This window comes from Sceloporus undulatus, chromosome 10 (assembly GCF_019175285.1).
Source record: "Sceloporus undulatus isolate JIND9_A2432 ecotype Alabama chromosome 10, SceUnd_v1.1, whole genome shotgun sequence".
Classification (NCBI taxonomy): Eukaryota; Metazoa; Chordata; class Lepidosauria; order Squamata; family Phrynosomatidae; genus Sceloporus; species Sceloporus undulatus.
Window position 1 is genome coordinate 12,096,901 of NC_056531.1, and position 19,778 is coordinate 12,116,678.

The 19,778-nt window shown below is 45.1% G+C and overlaps 1 protein-coding gene across 6 annotated transcripts in view; it reads right to left on the bottom strand.

Annotated features, from left to right (window-relative positions):
• LOC121916488 (thyroid adenoma-associated protein homolog) overlaps nt 1-19,778 on the bottom strand; it is a 26,598-nt gene continuing 6,820 nt past the window's right edge. For 4 of the 6 annotated variants that reach the window (XM_042441624.1, XM_042441622.1, XM_042441627.1 and 1 more), the window contains 22 exons: nt 18,937-19,073; nt 18,444-18,641; nt 17,168-17,885; nt 16,265-16,417; nt 15,830-15,939; nt 14,637-14,797; nt 13,623-13,789; nt 12,692-12,877; nt 12,250-12,401; nt 11,962-12,105; nt 11,367-11,471; nt 10,044-10,244; nt 9,355-9,505; nt 8,188-8,440; nt 6,919-7,155; nt 6,359-6,584; nt 5,700-5,906; nt 4,291-4,523; nt 3,578-3,754; nt 2,690-2,944; nt 1,810-2,015; nt 1-533 (listed from right to left, as the gene is read on the bottom strand). In XM_042441624.1, the coding sequence (XP_042297558.1) occupies nt 250-533; nt 1,810-2,015; nt 2,690-2,944; nt 3,578-3,754; nt 4,291-4,523; nt 5,700-5,906; nt 6,359-6,584; nt 6,919-7,155; nt 8,188-8,440; nt 9,355-9,505; nt 10,044-10,244; nt 11,367-11,471; nt 11,962-12,105; nt 12,250-12,401; nt 12,692-12,877; nt 13,623-13,789; nt 14,637-14,797; nt 15,830-15,939; nt 16,265-16,417; nt 17,168-17,885; nt 18,444-18,641; nt 18,937-19,073 (4,661 nt within the window). In that variant the 3' untranslated portion in view covers nt 1-249. The remainder of the gene's footprint in view (nt 534-1,809; nt 2,016-2,689; nt 2,945-3,577; nt 3,755-4,290; nt 4,524-5,699; nt 5,907-6,358; nt 6,585-6,918; nt 7,156-8,187; nt 8,441-9,354; nt 9,506-10,043; nt 10,245-11,366; nt 11,472-11,961; nt 12,106-12,249; nt 12,402-12,691; nt 12,878-13,622; nt 13,790-14,636; nt 14,798-15,829; nt 15,940-16,264; nt 16,418-17,167; nt 17,886-18,443; nt 18,642-18,936; nt 19,074-19,778) is intronic. The other 2 variants (XM_042441623.1, XM_042441625.1) reach the window with 2 other exon arrangements.

Genomic DNA, 19,778 nt, shown 5'->3' on the forward strand with positions numbered 1-19,778 from the left:
ACAGTTTTTAAAAAAATGCTTTATTTAAAAGGAGAAAATCCCATCTACAAACACTTTTGCTCAGTCTTCCAGAAGGATCGCTGGCGCTCCTTATAACAGGAGCAAAAAGAGATATACAAAAAACAGAGTAAAATCCAGCCAAGTGGAGAGCACTTGAATCAGATACTCTCGATTCACTGAGACTCTTCTGGTTACCATTAGAGCAAAGCCCAACCTACAAACAGTTCTGCTGACCCCCAAAGGTACAGTTTAGGCCTCCATTATGACTAAGTTTCTTCCTCCTGTCAGCTCTTGCTCCATTTCTGTGGGGACTGGAGGAGTCATTCCATGTTCCTTGAGCAGCTTCTGCACAGCCATAACTTCACATCTCAGCTCCTGGCAAGTGAAAAGAATCCCTTCAACACTGGGCACCTTCCTTTCTTCCATGGACTCCAAGGTGTGGCGCACAAGGGTCGCCTTGACCAGCAGTGTTGCAATGGCAATGTGGACTTTTGGACAAACCAGAGCTTTCAGGTGGAGGGAAGTGTTAGAACCTGAAACATGGAAGAGATATTTGACCATTCCTGGTACAGCGTGCCACTAAGGTTGGCCACATACATCCTTCTCCCCACCACCAACACTTTTCCACTACTGAAGTCCATGTTGCAAAATGGGGCCCCTTTTGTGCTAGGAGATGCCCTGCCCTGCAAATTTCCAGAACTCTCTGGTGCAAGGAGGGCATTCTGGAAACCACCTGCACCATAGAATACCTGGTGAAGGTTGCCACTGAATTTGACTGGTGGCCAGAACCCACCTCCCAAAACCCCTTGCACAGCCCTTTTTCCACATGTTAGACACAGTTTGTCACATTAGTCTTGATGCCATCATGCTAGCCCTGGCTAGACAGGAAAGCCCAAGGCTGTGCCTATCCTGGAACAAACACTGGGTCCACCTCCACATTTTGTCAGGCCTTCAGACTAAGGTTGTCTGATGGAACATGGATCCCATATTTGCTGTGCAGAAGGGGGAATTTCTGCAGTTGTTATCTGGTTGCACGACAAGCCAGACCTGCTGAAATTGCCTCTTTTACACAACCATTAAAGAAACAGGAGCCCTCTCCCATTTTCACTCTAAATGGAAAGTACTGGAAGAGGACATGGCTGGTTGGCAAACTAGGCAGGAGCCTATTCTGTTGCACTTGTGTAATACAAAATTCCCAAAATGAAATTATGTGCATAGCATTACAATGCTGGGAGTGCTAACATTGTGCAGTGGTTTAACTGTAGGATCTGGACTCTGGAGATTCTCCGCTCAGCCATGGAAGCGCACTGGGTGACCTTGGGCAAGTCACACTCTCTCAGCCCCAGAAAACTCTGTGATAGGTTCACTTAGAGTTGCCATAAGCGGAAACAACTTAAAGGCACACAACAACGTGTTGGCCTGGAAACTTGGCTTTCAGGTGCATGTTCACATCTTGAAGGATTAGATTTTTTTTTGAAGTGGAGTGCAGATATCGATATGGAGCTGCTGAATTTCATGACCAAGCCCAATTCTGATGCTTATGTGATGGGACTGCGGAATCTGCGAAGTCCCAAAATCCTGGGTGTTTCAGTGATGGCGAACCTGTGGCAAGCATGACAGAGGTGGCACTCAGAGCCCTCTCTGTGGGCACGTGTGCCTCACCCCAGCACAGAGTTTGTTACTAGAAAGCCAGAGGGACATGGCACTTTGCAATAAATAAGTGGGTTTTGGGTTGCAGTTTGGGCACTCGGCCTCTAAAAGGTTCACCATCACTCCTTTTTAATATACAGTGCCCACGTTTAGACCCACCTTGGCTCCACCACTCCCTGCAGTGCTTGAGGCTGGAAAAGATCTCTGGTCCAGTGACTTTCAGCCAGCTTTGTATTCCCTCCCAAAGCTCTGGAGAACTGGATGCCCTGTTGTGGAGCTGCAGGAGAAAGGGCAGAAGCATTTGGGAGAGGATTCCTGGCTCTGCGTAAACATTCGGTTCATCTTCTTTATACAGACTGACAGCCCTGTGTGCAGAGACAGAGACAAAGAGAGATGGACAAACACAGAGAGAGGTATTAAAAAGTCACCATACCTCCTTGATCTGCTCCAGCCTTCCCTAACCCGATTCCTTCTTAATGTATCTAGAGGTAGCTGTGTTGGCCATACAACAAAGTACAAGAATATCCAAGATCCACAAGACTGCGATACCTTTATTGGACCAACCAATTGTATAAAATACATGTTGCAAGTTTTCCAAGCTCTACCAGTTTCTTCATCAGGCAAAGGGGTTAAAAATCAAACAGGAGAAAGAAAATGACGGTGATGTCAGAGAGCCACAGGCCTTCATTTTGTCAAGATGTTGTTGTTCTCAGTTAAGATGGTATGGCGGGATATCCATGTAGGTAGAAGTCATTTAAGACTCTTTGTCTCCTATGGCCAAAAGGGAGGAATGGATTCTGCCTGCATTGATATCCCCTCCAGATCCAAGTCAGTGCAATCCAAGCTGGAAAAGAATTCGGCAGATTCTCTAATGCTTGGCTCTCCATTGAACCATGCATTACTAAATCCCAAGATCTGGCAGACATGGCCAACATGTCATCAAATACTTGCACTCTGTTTTCTGCCCACTCCCCTTCCATGTTTAGAAAGCAAGCTGCTCATCCATATCTCCCTCCATCTCCTCCCTTTGGTTACTTACCCCTTGGCCTCCAGCTCCGTTAAGGCACTGCTGAGATTTATTGTGGGGAGGTGATGCACCAAAGTTGCAAAGGCTTCTGGTAAACTCCCAAATTTTTCCTGCAGGAGATGCAGCAGGCCGAGGAGGGCCTTGTTTGTCTGCAGCCAAATGCAGCCATCTTGAGGTGGAACCACAACAAGGCTGGCAAAGATGGCAGCTTCGTGCCTCACTTCCCGGTCTTCATCTTGCAGGAGGCCAATTCCTGCATCGATCAGACTGGAAGGGTGCAGTAATAATAAAAGTGAAAATGAAATGTTTGAAAAATTTGGGTGCAAAAGGTGGGACTGTAAACAGATCAGAGAGGGAGATGAGGGAGAAACTGATTCAGGGTTTAGCTCAGTGTAAACTTACCTACTACACATGCCCTGAATCTATATGTGAACCGAAACAGATTAGGAGCTGTATCATGTGTGAAAAGAAAGGCGAAATGGAGCTGGAGAAGAAGGAGCTTTCTCAAGTTTTTCGGTTTCCCATTAACTCCCTGAAATTTGATATGCCAGGGGCATTGTGGGAAAGAAGGGTAGCCAGATCCATCTGCTTTGTGTTGCTAAGTGTGCCAAGGGCTGCATCCGTACTGCAGAAATAATCTGATTTGGCACCACTTTAACTGCCATGGCTCAAGGCTATGGAATTTAGGGACCGTAGTTTGTTGTGACACCAGAGCGGAGCAGACTGTAGTTTGTTGTGGCACCAGAATTCTATAGCCTTGAGCCATGGCAGTTAAAGTGGTGTCAAGCCAGATTATTCCTGCAGTGCGAATGCAGCCCAAGTTGGGGCCAATAATTTCTTAGGGGTCCCAGCAGCTGCCCAAAGATTCCCGATACTGGTGCCCTCCTTGCAGTTACGTACCGTAGGGCCATGCCACGAAGGGCTGAGCTGGACAAATCCTGGGCTCTCTGAATCAAGTCTCTGCCTGCTATTTTCAGCGATTTGGCTGCAGACATTCTGAGCACTTCCGATGAAAAGTCTTTGCTGAAACGTTCTACTAGCGTGCCCCATTGGTTCCATAAGGAATAATCTTCACTGCTATCAGAAGAGAGAAGAAGGTTAAATAAGTAAGTAAGCAAATTTATTTGTGTAGCATAAGCAATGTCTCCTTGTCTATGAGGCCCTTGTTGGAGATTTGTCAGCTTTGTTTTTGTTGCTGTGTTGCCTTCAAAGACTTACACAGCAACCCTAAGGCGAACCCATCACGGGGTTTTCTTGGCAGGTGTCTTAAGAGGAGGTTTTGCCATGGCCTTCCCCTGAGACTGAGAGCGTGTGACTTGTCCATGGTCACCCAGGGGGTTTCCATGTCTGAGCTGGATAAAGTGGAGATGCCTCGCTGAAGGCTTTGTGACTGGCAATAAGAGTTGAAATAAGCTGGTATTGGGGTCTCACCCACTTGTGCACCACTAGAATGGGGCCTTGTAAGAATTCTCTAAATGTGAATTTGTGAGCCTGAGTTGAAAAAGGTTTCCCACTTTTGATCTAGCTATTTGTTTTAGGTAGTCAGATGCATCTTTCCAGGAAAACTCCAGAAAGCCCTTTATGTACTAATATTAGTTTAATAATTTACTTACTTCAGGGTCAGGAGGAAAGCAACCACACACAGTGCAAGGCCCAAAAGCTCTGGGCTGAGATGGCCCCTCTCCACCATAGATACGAGGATTTCCCTGCACCCAGCACCCAGCGGCATCTGGGGAAAATGTCCATTTTGAAAGGAGGGATCCCCACAGAGGTGCACAAAAGCCTCCAGGTACAGTTTCAGAAGCACGCAGTCAGTCTTGCCTTTCAGCATCACTTCTAGATTCTCCTAGTCAATGGAAGAGAAAGAGATTTCAAGTAAGGAAAAATAATTGTATAAATAAAAGTTAAAAGATGGGGGATATGCCATTGCCATCCTCTGAGGCTGAGAGCGCGTTACTTGTCCAAGGTCACCCAGTGGGTTTACATGGCCAAGACAGGATTCGAACCCGGTCTCCAGAGTCATAGTCCAACTCTCAGACCATTATGCCATGCTGGTGTATTACACAACAACAACAACACACACAAGACAAGAACTATGAAGGGGGTTATAGGGGCTGATTGAGCTGTGAATTTTATCATGTGCTCTGGAAATTTACAAGGAGACTTTGGCCCTGAGTGTAAGTCTCCCTGCATGGTAAAATTCAAGCCAAAAGGTATCTTTGAGAAACTTTGGCTCAACTCACAAATTATTCTGACATGTGAAGGTGAGAATCCCAAAAATGTTTTTCCCTGCCTCTGGCAGTAAAAATGCAATCAGAATACAGGCTGAGTCTCTTTTATATGGATTGCCAAAATCCAAAATATTCCAAAATTTTCCAAATGGGTGGCTGAGACAGTGATGCCTTTAGCTTTCTGATGGTTCAGTGTATACAAACTTTGTTTCATCCACAAAATTATTAAAAATACATGCATAACATTATCTTCATTATTATATATATCTTTATATGTGTATAAGGTGTATATGAAAAATAAATGAATGTCATGTCTAGACTGGGGTCCCATCTCCAAGATCTCTCATAATGTAGATGCAAGTCTTCCAAAAACTGAAAAATTCCAAACTCCAAAACGTGCCTGGTTCCAAGCCTTTCGGATAAGGGAGACTCAATCTCAACTGACACATATTTGTTGGTCTGTTGTTGTTCCCCACCTTGATCCATGGGGAGAGATGGGTAAGAAATAACTATTATGATATTAAAATAATTAACAATTCTACCGCTCTTTCATGACACCCCACATCTGCTGGAGATGACCACCTCCTTCTGCCCAACAGTAGGGCTGGTCTTTGTCTTTTTGACTTCCTTCTCTAGGATGTTTCCTCATCTCAAAAGGCCTTTTGTTCAGAACTCTTTTCTATACAGGACTGTACTAAAATGACCAGCTGAGATCCTTCCAGCTCTATGGTCCTATGGGTGAGAGCTCTGTTTCGATCTCCTGTGAGCTCCATGAAGACACCAGGGCTCACCAGCAGGATTAGCTGTAAGTCTTTCCTTAAATCCAGGCTCAATTTCTGTTCCTCTTCAATCATCCAAGTCAAGATGGCTCCTTGGACATCAACGTTCCCCTTTTGAAGGAACCAGTGAAGTTGACCAACTCTCTCAGGACATCTCAGCCTGGTTGCCTCGTGGCAAAGGAAATGGACAGCATGTTGGTAGAAGGTAGCCAAACCGACCTGGGACAGAGGAAGAAAAGCTTATAGAATTATAGAATCCTAGAGTTGGAAGGGACCCCAATGGCCATCCAGTCCAACCTCATTCTGCCTGGCAGGAATACACCATCAAAGCATCCCCAACAGTTGGCCATCCAGCCTCTGTTTAAAAATGATCTATTTGGAGAAACAGGGTGGTGTAGCAGTTAGAGTGTTCAACCAAGGCTGTGGGTGCACAGATTTTTAAACAACAACAAAGCACTTCACCCCTGTCCCTTACATCTCCTAGCCCCACTTTGGGCCAGTGGCTTGTGTGCGTGCCATTCATCCGTCCATTCCGGTCCATCAATGCGTCTGAAGAAGTGGACTGGAATCCACAAAAGCGAAGGCTAAAATAAGTCAACTCTGCTGAAAGGTACTGCTAGATTTCTCCCCTCTAAATTCCCTTTCCTTTGGGAGTAGGTAATCAGAGGTACCTGAACTGAAGAGATGCTCTGGGTTTCGGTGAGTTTGCTGTCAGCCAGGTCACAGCTCACAATCTCCCAAACCTGCTGGGCAAAACTTTGGGAGCAGCTCCCCACTAGAAGGGAGATGGCTTGGAGATAGGCTGTGCGGACTAGGGGGCACTGCTGCCTGTCAGTGAGAAGCCAGATACAGTCTTCCATTCGACAGGCGATGGGGAGCAAGGCCTCAGGAGACAGACTGGAAGGAACGAAAAGAAACCATTTATTTCTCCCTGCAACTATCTGTAATTATTTCTCATGCTATAGGATGGTCCTCCAGGGTGTTTGGACTTCAGCTCCCAGGAGACTCAGCTAGGACAATGAGTGCTTTTAGGTAAACAGTGGACCAAATTCTTCCTTACAGACTGTGTTGTCGGGGTTCATCTGGAGCCAGAATGCTTTCCTTTGCTCCAGGTTCAGCCACCTTGGGTCGTGAACTACCAGAACCGTGGTTTGAAGCCTCCATGAATATTTTGCATCTATAGCCCTGTAGGTTGCATGCAGAGGACTGCACTGTTTGAAAAGCCCCTTACCAGTTCACATGCAGGGCTTGAGTCAGCAGTGCCTGGATCTGCAGCAAACATCCATGCAACATATTATGGGACAGAGCATCCTCTGGTTGCGGTAAACATGAAGCCAGTTGCAAGAGGATCTTTCCGTATTCTGTCAGAGGAACGAGAGGCATCAAGGCCCGGGCTGCCATCACCCGGACAGCGTAAATGGGATTGGCTGAAAGTTGGATCAGGGGCTCCAGAAAGCAAATGGAATCACTGGAATACAAGCAAAGACAATAATAGGGATGGTCAGACTGGGATGCCTAAGGATCTGAGGATACTACTTTGGCCAGTGGTACCATGGAACCAGAACTCACAAGGGCCAGGGCTTTTGGATTAGTTGGGATGATGAAGATGATGCCCCCCCCCCCCCCGCTCCTCAAAGCTTCCCTTTTCCCTCTACGCTTAGCAGCCATCCTCAATGAAATGTGAAAAAGTCCTTGTTTTTCTCAGTAGCACTATCTTGTAGTGGGCTATCCCCATTGGGACATGAAGTAGTTGGGAACTTATTCTCTCAAATGGGCTATGGAGAGCCGTTTGCCTTGCAGAGACAAAAAAGGCTCGAATTTGTTTCGTGAGATCAAGCGTTTCTCCCTGGTGCTTGGAAAATATATAATCATGACAGGGTGTTTTTTATACAGGCTGCGCGTTTTAGTTATGTTTTTAATGTTCATTTTAGCTAGATGGTTTTAATTGTTTTTGACCTCTTAGGGCAACGTTTTTTAAATGTTTTATCTTGTGAGCTGCCTTGAGTCCCTTTCTGGGAGAAAGGTGGCATATACTATATATACACAGTTATAAGTCGACCTCATATATATAAGTCAAGGGCAAGTTCTGGGGCCAAAATTATGGATTTTGATATGACCTGTGGATAAGTCGAGGGTAAAATTTAGGTGCATGTAATGAAGGATGTAAAGGACAAAGTAAAGGAAAACAATGCCAAAGAATGTACAAAATTCCAGCAGGCATAACTATTTGTGCACATACTAAAGGCTGGAAGGCTCAGAGAGTAGATGGGGGTCAATGCTTCCAGGGCAGATTAAACTTTTGTCTTTCACCATATATACTCTGTGTGTGTGTGTGTGTGTGTGTGTGTATATGCATTAAAGTACAGTACTTACATTGACCCATGGATAAGTCGACTAAGGTTTTTGGGGTCAATTTTTTAACTTCAATTTCTAGACTTATACATGAGTATATACAGTAAATTAAATGAAATAAATAAGTAAATAAATATTATATGCCTACCTGTTCAAAGTGTTTGCACTGGGCTGAAGTTTGGCCAGAAAGGTGAGGATGGCATAGAGGGAGGGGTACAGGCGAAGTTTCCCTCTCTGGATCCCTTCGGACACAGACGCATCTGCAGCTGAGGCCAATTCTCCAAGCAGAATGCTTCTCAGTTGAGGATAGGAGCTAAAAAGGGCCTCAGAGCTCAACCCTTCCTGACTGGGTCCCTCATCCCGAGTCCGCTTTTGACCCAGAAGACGAACCGTCAAGGCACCTGCGAGACAAACAAAGAAGATGGTGAAGACAAAAATGCCATTTTCAAAAACATTTTATCGTAAAGCAGCCAAGGCTGCATCCGCGCTGCAGAAATAATCCAGTTTGACACCACTTTCACTGCCATGGATCAAGGCGATGGAGTCCTGGGAATGGTAGTTTTTGTGAGATATTTAGCCTTCCCTGTCCAAGAGCTAGTGTGCCCGAACAAACTATACATCTCAGAATTCCAGAATCTGAAGCCCTGGCAGGTAAAGTGGTGTTATTTCTGCAGTGCGGATGCAGCCCGAGACATAAGAAATGAGTAAAAGTGACAAATGACTAGTCAAGGAAACAACAAGAACATTAGCAAGCTTCTGTCAATTTACTAGCATCAGTGATTTACTTCCATGTCCACAAGCAAAATGGAGTCTATTAATACCATCTCAAGGGTATCTTCCTTGCAGTAAGTCATGTCGATTGTGACAGATGGAATTAGCTTTCAGGGATTGCAGCCTTGATTTTGAAATGTCTGTTTGGAACGTGTATAATGATTTTTTTCTTTTCTTTTCAGCAACCAGAGGGATCCAGCAAAACCCAGAAATGCTATAACAAAATTCATAACCCCTCTAGTTCCCCACACCAAGAACTTACACACTTCCCTGTCAGACCAAGGACTACCATACTAACTAGGTGATATTACCATCGGTTAACAACCTGCTTGGTTTGCTTTCCAGCAAGGAAGCACTTGCTTTCTAACTTGGGAGAACCTAGAGATTTGTAGACTTTTCTACAAAAAAAGCAAGGTATAAATGTAACAGAGATTGAGAGAGAGAACTAAGCAAGTTGCCATAACCTCCCCTTCTTTTTGCACTGCAGAAAAGGATGCTCTAAAGTACCGGTCAATATCGTGAGAAGGAGAAAGAAAGAACTCACCAAAGAGCTGGATGGCTGCATTTCTCATGGCCCAGCTAGGGGAGTTGAGGGCTTTGAGAAGCAACATCACCATTGATGTAATGTACTTTTGCAGGGCTGTTCCAAGCCCAGAACCACGGACCAGGGTTTGCAACACATGGACTGCTGAAACCTACACGGGGGAAAGCAAGAGAGATGATGGTGGCGCAGCGGTTAAAACGCCAGTACTGCAGCCACAGGGTTGTGAGTTCGATCCCAGAGGGCTCCAAGGTTGACGCAGCCTTCCATCCTTGCCCCATTGGCAAAATCACAGGTGAGTATTATTTATTTTGTTTTGTTTTAATTGTGTGTCACTTTGAAGTTCCTTGCTGTATTTATGGACTGTGCTTTGTATCCTTTTTAAATCTTGCTGGTTATTGACTGAACAAAACATATATTGTACAGTACCTTCCATGCTTTCATAGGTCAGTCAAATGCGTACCCAGCTTGTTGGGGGCAACTGGTTTATAGATTACCAAGTGCTTACAGAGTGTTGGATTCAATAAGAAGCGGTATAGAAATGTGTATGCTATTGCTATTGTGTGCCTGGACGTTTGCTCACCCTTGCTTTAAGGTGTCACTGGACTCTTATTGTTTCTGCTGCAACGGACTACCATGGCTCCTGGTGGGAAAAATAGGAATTTCTAGACAAGCCATTCTGGCTTCCTTACCTGTGGCAAGTCCACTGTCTGGTCCCAGTTGTGGGGAAGAGGCTCACTGGCCAAGGCTAGCAATGTCTGAATGCAATGTGCCAGAAGAGGCCGGGACTTGGCAGGGTCTTCCCCAACCACGATGCAGAGGAAGAGCATGGGGAAGCCGGCTGCCCTGCGAGTAATAGAACTGTTCCGGGGACTCCTTAAGAAAGCCAAGCCCTGGGGTTGAGGGGGATGAAGGAAACAGAAAAAGAACAAAGTTGTTTCTCCAGATGTCACAGAACTGATAGAATTTCAGCCAGTGTTCCTGATGGCCAGGAATTTTGGTAGTTGTTGTTCAACCACATATACTCCAGTTGTAATGCAACAACAGGTTCAGGATGAAGGGACTGCGTTACACCAAGAGAAATAAAGTGCAAAGACTGTTGTAAAATATGTTTTTCTGTGTGTGTCTTCAAGTCACCTATTGATTTATGGCAAACCCATGAATTTCATAGGGTTTTCTTAGGCAAGGAATACTCACGGGTGATTTGCCCAGTCCCTTCCTCTGAAATATAGCCTACAGCGCCTGGTATTTGTTGGCGGTCTTCCATCTAAGTACTAACCAAGGCTAGCCATGCTTAGCTCAGCTCCAAAGATCAGATGGAATCTGGTGGGATCCTGATATATCTTGAAGGTCCTAAGATGGGGAAGGCTGTTCATCTCCACCTGTGTTCTGCTTGTACATTTGTATGTTAGGACAAGTGGCACAAAATACACAAGTTCTCGGTCTTCTCTTCACAACAGAAGTGTTTCTTTATTTAAGTATTTCTAACCCACCTGACCACAAAGGTTCTCTGAGTGGCATACGAGTAAAAGCAATATAAATTGAAAACAATAAGAAATAATTTAAATAGACTAAAGAAATGTTAAATAGACTAACAAGTTAAAAACAGATCTAAAAGATTGTTTCAAAACCATCGCATTATTATCTTAGGCAAATTGGGGAGTCCCAAAGACTTTGATAGGCAGCTGTCAGTAAGCATAAGAGTCAGGGTGGTTTGAGTGTTGGACAAGGACTTAGGAGACCAGAGATCAAATCCCCGCTTGGCTATGGAAACCTACCTTGGGCAAATCATATTCTCTCAGCCTCAGAGGAAAGCAAAGACAGACGCCCTCTGAATAACTTTTGCCAAGAAAGCCCTGTGATAGGTTTGCCTTGGGTCACCATAAGTCAGAAATGACTTGAAGACAACAACAACAACAAGTGTTCTAGGTAAGCACTAGCCCTGGGTCTTCTCACTGTATGGGAAATGTGGTAACAGTACATTTACACATGCATAGCAAAAGTAAAATGAGTACCTGGGTTAGCATTGTCTCTGGTATAACTTGCAGCTCTTGGTCAGGATGCCTGAGCAAAGTGGTGCAGAATTTAGTGAATCCTATGCTGCAGCCTTCCACTGCTCCCTGGAAGCGGTGTGCGTGTGTGTTTGTGTGTGCGAAAATTGAAAGAGAGAGAGAGAGAGAGAATGAGCATTTACTTCCGGTTTTGCTAACCCATTGTAATCACCAAAGTTTCAGAAACGGACATAATCTGGCTATGTGGTCTTCCACAACTCTTGTCACAAAGCTCAGCCATTTATTGAAATTCTCCATAAGAGAGTAATAAGCTAACCTGCAGGACCTCTCAACAAAACAACCTCCCTGGTCAGGCAACCACAATGGCTTCTTTAAGGTTTCTACCATCTGTGCAATACAATCAGCCCACCATACCCACAGGTTCTTTATCCGCAGCATGAAAATATATTAAATAATAATCAAACTGGATTATTTATGCAGTGTAGATGGAGCCAAAGTACAAGGGCAGCCTGAGGCGGACGTTCCTCCCTGTCCCCCAATAAAGCCATTGATTCAATCTCATTTTAACCGAGCTGCTTCGGAAAGAGTTTGGACCTACCCAGTGCCGGCACTTCAGCAAGATATCCTGGAAGGTCTCAGCCGCCAGATTGACAACCTGGAGTGTGAGGAGGGACTCGCAGCCATCGAGTGGCTCTAGAGGCAAAACCTTCTCTGCTAGGCCTCCCAAAAGCAGCCCAATTTCCTGGGTTGTTCAAAATAAAGAGGTCAGATTGGATGGGGGGAAAAATCTAATAAATAACAAAGCTGTTAGGATCTCCCCAAGTATGTCTGGCCTTGCATAGCCTCCTTTTGCATTAGAAAGTGAAGCACGGCTCAGTTCTCTCACTTTCACGGAGACCCAGCAGCAGGTGAGGATGAGACTGTGTTCCTCTGAAAGCAGGACTGAATCCTCCTCTTCCCCTTGAGATCCCAGGTCCTTCCCGAGTTGGATGAGGGACCCAATTGCATTCCCCATGTCTGCAAAGGAAGGAGCAGCAGCTGCAAAGAAAGAAAGGGAGACTCTGCTAGCCAGAACAGATACTGAAAAATGATTTTACAAACCTTATTTCCCTCTGAAAAATATCCAAAAGGGAGGGATTGGTGGACTGGCGGAAAGCATCCGAGGCTGCAAAAGCAGCTCAAACAATAATATCCAATACCATTTTAAAAACTAAAATGCATAAAGGTTTGGAGCACTCTGCTGGTGCTCTGTCCTGGATTCAGTTCAGCCGCTCCATTTCTCATGACTGGCTACTAGTTGCTCTTTTTCCAGCCCTGGATGGTCTCACCTTGTTGCTCAACGTTGGATGCCTGCTTCCCTTGTAACACTCCCAGGAGGAAGCTGCCAATGTCCCTGGCGGTCTTCACCAAGCAACAAAGGAACATTTGCCAATGCTGTGCCCACTGTGCCCGCTGCATAGAGGCTTGCACTTCTGGGACCTCCAACAGACATCGCCTGAGAGCAGAAAGCACACCTGTGGGGACACAACCCTCTGGTTACCAAAGCCTGAGCTGCTGCAACTGCAATTCCCTTTCCTGAACCATCTATGGTCATCAAAAATAAAATACAATTAACAGCAAAACAAAGAATTGGTAACAAAACTGACTCAGAAACAGCAAACAACCAACCACATCCTCAATAAACTGTGCATTCCTTTTGTGCATTCCTTTCAGAACCAATGGAAAATTGAACTTGGCCCATTTGGTTTTGTTTTTTCATTCCAAAACAAATGCAGAGTAATAGATGGGTACATTTCCCCCACTTCCATAAATTTGTTACTCGTGGATGGACCATGTTTTTCTATTATCTGCTTCAGAGGATGTGAAGGAGGTTTTCCGCAGACAAAATCCAAAATTTTAGCCAGGGATAGGACATAGGTCCCCCTCCCCATTGTATTTGGACAGCAACTACTTATGTTTTTCACCAGCATTTATGCCTCCTGTGGCTACTGGGAGGTGTAGTCCAATAGCACTTGAAGCGCTACACCAGGGTGAAAATTGTGCCACTCTCCAGATGTTGCCAAACTGCAACTCCCAGCAGCCATAACCAGCATAGTGAGGAATACTGGGAGCTGCAATCCAACAACCTCTAGAGGATTGTGCAATTCTCAATGTGCACAATCCTCTATTCTAGCCCTCCACAACCAAAAAACCTGAAAGCATCCCCAATCCCTCCTCTGAATTTGCTAAGGGATAATACCAGATTAGCAAGAGACTGACCGTGTATCGGTTTAGTGCGTGCTGCCTGCAACACGTTCTGGCAAGCGACAGCAAAATGGTCTTGCAGCACCCCAAGAAGATGCTCAAGGAAACAGAGGCATTGGCAACGTTCAGTCGGCTCTTCTGCCACTTCTGGCAACAACTGTTTCAAGGTACAACCGTCTAATCTGAGGAAGCAAAGGCAGTGACACTAAAAGTGACCAACCGCTCCCTCCAAGCCAAATAAATGTATATGAACGTCATATATTTTGAACAAGAATTCAGAATTGGAATACTGGGTAATCACAGAAATAACACCCCAAAAGGTGTGGTAGAGAGAAAAACTTTTGCACCTGGACAAGAGGCCTATGTAGCAGAGCCAGGGCTCATAGGATTGAAAAGCTGGGACTTTTGCATGAGCAGGGTGGGTGCAAAATTACCTATAAGCTATAAATAAATTTTGTGTTTAGATTTGGATTCCATCTCCAAGATATCTAATGACGCGTGTATATGCAAGTACAGCTATGCCAAAATAAATAACTTGGGTCCCATCTCCAACTTGGGATTTGGGTCCCATCTCCAAGATATCTAATGATGCATATAATATGCAAGTTCAGGTATGCCAAAATAAATAATGTGGGTCCCATCTCCAAGATATCTCATGATATATGTATATGCAAATACAAGCATAGCAAAATACATTTTAAAAATTTGGAATCCAAATCACCTCTGGTCCCAAGCATTTTGGATAAGAGAGACTCAAACCTCTGTTACAAACTCATGATTTTAAAGAGGAATAGGCAGTTTTGGAGGCAATTTCCCATCCCTAGGAGCCATCACAGGTTGCAACAGTCCTAGAATTAGAAACCAAAACATCCCAAGCAGAGATGTACAAGAATCAGGCCAAAATTGGTACTGGGGCAAAGAAGGACTACTGGTAATTGAAATCCAGCAGCTTCTAAATCTTCTGGGATAGCTAAGGCTATATTCTATCAAATCTAAGAAGGCTCAAAGAACAGAGATGCAAGATTCTACTTCTGGAGGATGGTTTTCATCAGCACTGTTCCCGCTTCCACCTCCTGAACTCGGGGGCTGCTCATGGCTTCCTGGGCCCGCTCAAACAGAGAGGCAACAATGGATTCTAGGAAATGTGACGGGAAGTAGCAGACGAGCAACTTGGACGCCAGCTCACGGATCTAGAGGAAATGGAGGAGGGGAGAAAGACTTAATCAGGGGGACATTAAAAAAAAATAATCAAGTGGTGTGTAATTCCACAGAACAGGACGCCTGTAGAAGACACAGCGTTCACAAATACCAGGCTCAGCAGATAAAACACACTGCAGTTTTTTAAAACCTATTTAGAAATATAGTGGGCCCTCCACATGCACTGGGGTTAGTGGCACAGGACTCCCGCGAAAGTGGAAAAACTACACTACAGTCAACTCTTCATATCCACACGGATGCCAAATATCACAGGACCTCAAGTACTGTTCTTCTCAATGGTGGCTTGAAATGTGCACAGCCATATTGGCGCAGTCGTGTGTGCACATCGCTATTGAAAAGGGGGCAGGACCATCTGTGTACGCTCCGATCTGTGGATGGCAAGCCCGCAGATGGAAAGAACTGACTATTCTTTTTTTACCTGAGTGAACACTTGTCTAGGAATATCTAGGTCCTCCAGCACAACTATATAGTTAACATCAGGTGGAAGTTGACCATAGAATTGTGCTGAAGGACCTACAAATGCCTAGAGAAGTATTTTCTCAGAAATCTCTGGCTCAACTTCCATCAGAGTCATGCTGGAGGACCTAGAGATTCCTGGAGAGAATATATTAATCAAATCTGCAAATAATCAAATCCACAAAAGTCAAAGCTGCAAATGTGGAGGGCTGACTGTCATCTGGAGGGCCCATTTTTGTCTGGAGCTCCGTGTTGGCGGCTGAATCCGCACTGGGTTGAAAGCATCATATAGATCAGAACATTGCTTGGCCACAGTGCAAAGCAAAGATGATGGATTGGCTAGATCCAAAAGGATCCAGAAGGGTCCTTGGTATATTGGTACTGCTTGTATGTTCTTATCCTATGTGTTCTTATCCTATGGTTCCAAACTTTTACCATGCTGAAGGACCATCAGGAGGCTCTGAAGTCAAGAACACAACACATCTGCAATCCTGACATCATGCCAAAGTCAGACACTGGAGTCAGGGGAGGAAGGATGAACCATGTACCTCATTTGTATTGTCCTGCAAACAGCTCAGCAATGTCAGCGTATTGCTTCTGGAGAAAAAATTCCAGCAGCCCTTGCTTCTAGCCCAGTTTAGGAGAGCAACCATATTGCCTGCAGAGAGAACGTAGCACAGGAGAAGGAGGGACTTGGAAGGCAAGAAGGACTACACTTGAACATATCAAGAAAGGAGTGACTGGATAGTGCAAGAGGACCATTTGTTCTTGGTTGTTCTAGCCTGTTTTTGAGAACTGAAGGTTTTAATAGCAGTTCTATACCACTTAAACTGTTATGGTTCCACCATGGAATCCTGGAATTTATAGTTTGATCTTAGTTTGGAGCACCAGGGACGTGGACAAGAGAATTCTAAGCAAGCCCCAAATTTAGCATGTCCCCAACTCTGGGATTTTTGCCCACAGGAGAGCATAAAGTGACTTACGAGGAGGCTGCCCCTTCTTCCTTTCCGGACTCCATGTGTCCGTACAAGTTTCCATAATGGCCGCCAAGAGAAGGAGGGACGTTTTCTTCCGCTGGTAGTTAGCCCCTGATGTCAAAGAGGACATGCAAAGCTGCAGCAGCCACTCAATGAAATCTAGATGGGAGAAATAGATCTTTGGAATGTAGCAAGTGTGCAAAGCAGGATGACAGAAGAGTCTGAAAACATCGGGATGGACACAGATGAAGAGAACCACATTAGCTTTCCATCACTGTTCAACTCTTTGCAAAAACAACATGTCTGAGGAGACGAGTCTGCTGTATCTATGCAAGCTTTCCACATGAGCGAAAACCTTGATTTGTCTGCATTCTGATTTGTGTGGAGTACAGACACTTGCCTAAACACCTAAATAGGGCTACAGAGAAAGGCTAACAACCCTTTTGCACTACGCAATTACAGGTCTGAGTCCACTTTAACTGCATCCCATGGAATACTAGGATTTGTAGTCTGGTGAGGTGCTAAAGCTCTCTGGCTGAGAATTCTAGATGGCCCTTCCTAAACTACCAGTCCCAAGATTCCACAGGACAGAACCAGAACAGATAAGGGAGAATCAAGGTGCTGTAATTGTGTAGTGTGAAAGGGTCTTAGATTTCCCAGCAGTGCCCAAAGACCAGTAGGAGAAGATCTAAAAGGGAGAAGGGATACAACATGGCACCAGTCAGGCTGGATCCAAGATATTTTGATGCCTAAGGCCAATGACAAAGCTGACCGCCCCCCTCATGCTGCACATAGAAGCAAACAACACGAATTGTAACAAGTAGCAACAACACACTATGTTTCAAGCACTGCAACTTCCCAAGAACTGTCCACAATTCATCAAAAGTGGAGGAGAACGGGCTGACTCACATACTGCTTGGACCAGAGTGATTTCCTGATTCTTTCCCATTAGGCTTGAGGTTTGCTTCTTGTTGGAGGCGGCTTTTTGCCGAAGGACCACAATGGAGCTATCCCTCATCCTCACCAAAGCCTTCTTCACGGATGCTTGGAGGAGCTGCCGGAATGAGGAGGAGTCACAGTTCAGGTTCAGAGGCAAGAATTCCTTCAAGAGGTGGACTTCAGTCTCCAACAAGGCCTGGTTGGTCCTGGGAGAAGAACATAGTAGTCCTAGTGCCGCCAAGCGAATATTGTCTTCTTTAGAGAAGAGGCACGAGGTCAGTCTCTCAAGGGTTTCAGTGTCTGCAGGCAAAGCCCCAGAAAGTGTCTTGTGAATGTTCAACAAGGTGACCCAAGCCCGGAGCTGAGGAGTATGCATGCCACTAAAGCTTTTTGCCAACAAAGCCAAAGAGGCAGGGAAAATCCTCATGGTCCACACCAGGAGATAGTTGGAGGCGTTACTCTGAAGGAAAGTGTCGGGAGACGTCAAGGCATCAGACAAGGTTGGCAGCCAACAATGGGCCCACATCTGAGCCAGCTTGTCCTCTGGGACCAGGCCCTGACCTTCTGTCCAAGCTTTCCGCTGCAGCTGCAAGAAAGTTTTATACACATCTGAGGCAACAGGACACAAGTGGTTGGTGGAAAGGCAGTGCAAGAGGTGCCGGGGGAGGTCTGCGTAGAGATCAAGAACCTTAGGAAAGAAATCCACAAGAAGATAAGGTAAGGAGCAATATTATTATTATTATTATTATTATTATTATTATTATTATTATTATTATTAAACTTTATTTATAAAGTGCTGTAAGTTGACACAATGCTGTACATAAAATAGAATAAAATAAAATGGACCTGCCAGTGGTATACATTCTAGAAAACAGAATATAATACAAAATTGATACACAATATCAACCAATGTTAGAAACACTACGCAACACGCACAGGCCAGGATCCTATGACCTAGAGCAATGGATTCAAACTACAGGAAAAGAGATTCCACCTCAACATCAGGAAGAACTTCCTGATGGTAAGAGCTGTTTGCAAACTTGGCAGCCTTTTATAAACCAGAGCTGCATCTGCACTACAGAAATAACGCACCGCTCTGGTGCCACAACCAATGACAATTCTCAGCATTCCACCGCATGGAGCCATGGCAGTGAAAGTGGAGTCATATCGGATTATTTTGGCAGTGCGGTTGCAGCCCCTTCCAAGCTCTCTGTTGAACAGACACATGCACACACACAGGGCTTACTTTTCGAGGGCCCAAGTAGGGGAGTACTGATATAAGTGCAAAATATCGAGATCTCGCCTGCCAAGGCATAAGGATGATCCTCCGCAGGAGCTCTTCGTAAAGGGGTCTCTCCGGGGCCCCAAAGTGATCACATTCTCGACTGTAGATCTCCAAGAGAAGCTGGAAGGAGCTGCGGATGAAATCAGATATGCCTTCTACCTAAATATGGGGTGGGCAGATGGATAGAAAATAAAGTCATCAGTGATGGAATCATGAGACATGTAACAAACACAGGTGGCATTGGCACATCTGACCTCTGTGGAATTTGGGTAATGCTTCTGCTTGATTGTTTGTGTTGTGAATGGTGGGGACAACCTTACGTTTATCCCTGTTGAAATTCACCAGGTTTATTTTGGCCCAGACTGAACCTGCTGTGGTCATCTTGAATCCTGAGTTTGTCTTTGGCAGTGTTGGCTACTCCTCCAAAGAAAAGAAAAGGAATCAGATACATTACCAGGCTCTCTGCACTGTTCCAAAGGAACTGGACCAGCTTCTGGAGCAGACTAGAGTTGTCTGCCAGCACCCGGCTCTCCTTCACTTTCCAAATCTCATCCAGACTTTCTCGGATACTTTGAAGCCACAAAGAAAAAACTGCAGAGACAGACGGGAGGGAATTGCACCAAAAGGGTATGAGAAAGACCCACCGAGGCCTCATCTGCACTGCAGAAATAATGCAGCTTGACACCGCTTTAACTGCCATGGCTCAATACTAGGAATTCTGGGAGGTATTTAGTTTGGTGAGGTATTTAGCCTTCCCTGTTTGAGAGCCACAACAAACTACAAATGCCAGGATTCCATAGCATGGAGACGTGGCAGTCAAAGTGGTGTCAAACTGGATTATTTCTGCAGTGCAGATGAGGATAAAGATTTCACCCACTGGACTACTACAGCTTAGTTTTATGTTGACAATACTTTATATAAATAGAGGCACTTTTCCAGATGTTGCACTGCAACTCTCTCTTTACCCCTTTAGTACGCTTGGATGAATCTTCAGCAAAGAGCACCCGCTCTTCCCATTTCAACCTGCCAAATTGTGCGGTCAGATTTCCTTTTTCCCCTTTTCCCTCCCATCTCTGTTCCTTTTGCGCCATGTATTTCAGAGCACCGATCTTCAGGCAGGGCTGAAGATTTTTAAAATGGACCAAATAGCTACCCCTACTAATAAAACAATATGTGGAGTCCTAGGGAAGTGCAGTTTCCCAGGGTCTTCTCAGCCTGTGTCAAAAATAAATATGTTACCAAGCTTGGAAGCAAAGATGGCAGGAGCTTCAACTGAGATATTTTCTCCCTGGTTCA